This window comes from Phaethon lepturus, unplaced genomic scaffold, assembly GCF_000687285.1.
Source record: "Phaethon lepturus isolate BGI_N335 unplaced genomic scaffold, ASM68728v1 scaffold26755, whole genome shotgun sequence".
Classification (NCBI taxonomy): Eukaryota; Metazoa; Chordata; class Aves; order Phaethontiformes; family Phaethontidae; genus Phaethon; species Phaethon lepturus.
Window position 1 is genome coordinate 7,351 of NW_010543096.1, and position 3,147 is coordinate 10,497.

Sequence of the window (3,147 nt, forward strand, 5' to 3'; positions counted from 1 at the left end):
ATGGAGCTCACCCCTTCGTGCTCACCCAACGTTTGTAGTGCTCACTAGACCCTAGCAAAGGCAGGAGCCCATCCCAAATTCAGAGAGCAATTTCTTAAGAGTTTGAGGGGTTTTTGCCCTTGAGACCGCACAGGCTGCTCCCCTGTTATGCACAAAATCTCCTCCGGCCAGGACAGACCCATGTCGAATCCGTGACACATCACCCAGCTAAGTTTGCCCATTTTAAGAGGGTTTCTCAAGGATCTTGTCTTTTTTTTTTTTTTTTTTTGGCTGGCAGACGTAATTTTTGTCACCATAAACGATACAATTTGACACCACACCGCACCACACCAGGCCATTTGTCAACAACGTTTTCAACAGTTCAACCGCACGCGTGTGCATGCACACACAGGCACAAAAAGGAGAGGCGAGGGGGAAAAGTCCGGGGGCCTGGGGAAAAATGACCTTCAGGGGATGCAACCACAGGGCAAAAAGCCACCTCGAACCACCGGGCTAGGGGTCGGGTTATGGCAAAGACGTCGAATATTGGTTCACTCTGAAGCAAACCGAAAACGCGTCGGGGTTTGGCTCTACGTCGCGGTCCGAAACGTCGCACTCCTTTTAGGTAGGGACAATCTGAGTATCTGCGCACAAAACCTGCCTCGTCGGAGCAATGCTAATAATAATGCAAGGGATACCTGGGGTTTTTTAACCGTATTTAAAAAAATCACTTTTACTGCTTGAAGTACTGTGTGATAGAGAGGAATGGTTGTATATTAGATAACCGTTTTAAAAACACCCTTGGCTAATGGCAGCACATCATTTAGGAAACAACAGAATAAATGCATTGTTCCATCCTGGCACTCTACTATTCAGCCAATCTAAACTACTGAAGAAATATGTGTTCAGGATATTTTACATCTGTTTTTGACAAGAAGCCTGGCTTTTTGTGCGTGTGTTTTTTTTAAATCTATTTGCTGCAGCTTTTCTAGCCAGATTAGCCTGGGAAAAAGCACTCTGTTTTATAAACGGAGGGTTTATCCTTTTAAAAAGTGACTCGACTCTGGCTTTTTTACAGTTGAAATTAGGGCACAGCATGCAAAAAATAGTAACACCAGCAATAGCCATAAACCCCACAACAGCAGCGTTACCTATTTAAATAAAACTAAACAACAGACAGCTTGTGCAATGGGTAGAGCAACCAATTTTCGAACAGCCGAACATTTGGGGGGGCTCCGCAGAAGAGCGCGTGGAAACCCTAATTGCGGCACCAAAACGCAAACCGTTTCGGGATGAGAGTGAAAGGCATTGAAGTGGTTTGTAAATGGTTTTAAGTCTGCGTTTTATACTAGTAAGCCCTGGTTGAACGCTTTTTGGCTTTTTCAAATAAGGTACTGTAGTTGCATCAAGGGTTGTTTTTTTTTAAAATGGGTTGTTTATGGCTGCTAAAACAAAGGTGGATTTGCCTCTTTAAAAAAAAAGCCTGGCCCATGGGCTGCGATAAACTTTCTTTCTGCCTTTAAGGAGCTGATTCTCTGCATGATGAAATTATTTCATTTTACATCACGCGCGACGTTACGAGGCGGGGGCAAATTTCCCTTTCGAGTGTTTGCTTGGCGAAATGGGTTCGCGGTCTCTGCTTTATGTCCCGAGCCCCAGAGAGCGACCGGCCGTATGCAAACTCTGGCTGACACAACGCAGAGCTGCTCTGTTTAATTAGCTTGAGATGAGGGTGTTATTAAAGGCCTTTTTTTTTTTTTCCCCTCCTTTCTTACTGTTTATTCCTCCCTCCCCAAATATTACAAAGGCAACATAAGAGGAAGTAGCTTTCTGCTAATGGAAAACGATGAGGAAGGGTTTAGTGCTGAGAGTAAATAGGAAACTAAGTCCCAGCCTAGAAAAGTCTAACACCAGCCTTCGCTTTACCCGCACTTTAGGGAAGGGAAACTCAACAAATGCAACAAAATTTGGCAGAGTTTCTTCTATCTTTGTTTGCTTTTTATTGTGAGAGGGGGAAGGGGCGCAGCCTGGGGTTGCAGCCGACATCTGCCGCTCATTTCTTTTAAGAGAAAGGCAACCTGGGGCAAACTCATCGCTGAAACCCGCTTGGGTCCCGCGGACCCCCTGGTCGCCCTCCAGCTGGGCGAGGACACGGCTGCCCCAGGAGCCGATGGCTCGGCACCGGGTTTTTTGGGCGCGGGGGCCCGTGGAGCGGGGCAGCAGCTGTTTCGGATCCCCTTGTCAGCCTGTTGTGCCGATCGCCTTTTCCTCTTAAAACCCTTCCCCGAAGCAGCACTTTCTGGCAAATCTCATGCAGCAATAGGGTTTTTTTTTCCCCACTCTGTCCCTCATCAGCCAGCTCTCAACACCAGTCCCCTCTCAGCTCCCCCATCCCTGCGGAGCAGCAACGTGCCTGTTTTTTTTAAAAAAATGGGGCATATCTGACTTGCCTGCCTGGAAGTTTCTTTTTTTTTTGTAATTTTCGCAGGCATGAGGGAGCGGGAGGGGACCGGACAGATTTGCACTCCCTCTCTCGCCTCTGGGTCAGCGGCCCCAAACCAGCAGCATCCCCACTCCCCACCAAGCCGTGCCACCTCTCTCCGTGGGGCAGGACCGAACCCCACGGCGAAGCCGGTGCAGGGAGCCGCGGGCGCCCCATCCCACGGCCGAGACAGATGCGAAGCATCATCCAGGAGAAGAGAAATCGGTACCTACCCCTTCGGCAGCTGGGCTCGCCTGGCCCGGGCGGTGGCTAGTGGGAGGCCGACATGGACCACGCTCCCTCCATCCTCCATACGGAGAAGGCATAACTCAGCCTCTCGTGAGCCACGTAACTGCAGCTCGTCATCTTACTGTCCATCTCGTCGCTCTGTAGCACCTGGTAGAGGAAGTCTATATACCGCGCCGCCAGCTTGAGGGTCTGGATTTTACTGAGTTTGTCAGAGGGCAAAGTGGGGATGATTTTCCTCAAGGCGGCAAAAGCTTCGTTGAGCGACTGAGTCCTCTGCCTCTCTCTGACGTTGGCCAGGATCCTCTGGCTCTGCAGTTCTTCATAAGATTGGGAGCTGGGACTGGACTTTTTCCCCCTCTTCCCTGGGTTGGGGCTGCCATCTTCGCTGGACTTCTTACTGTATCTTCTCTTCCTGCCAAATCTCTTTGGCTGCCGTT

The 3,147-nt window shown here is 49.5% G+C and overlaps 1 protein-coding gene across 1 annotated transcript; it reads right to left on the reverse strand.

The window, feature by feature from the left end:
• Positions 1-2,701: 2,701 nt before the first annotated feature.
• Positions 2,702-3,145, reverse strand: TWIST2 (twist family bHLH transcription factor 2; the record flags this gene model as incomplete). The annotated part of the gene is made up of 1 exon (XM_010288250.1): positions 2,702-3,145. A coding segment is annotated over one exon (414 nt), but the record flags the coding sequence as incomplete, so codon positions are not given.
• Positions 3,146-3,147: the final 2 nt, after the last annotated feature.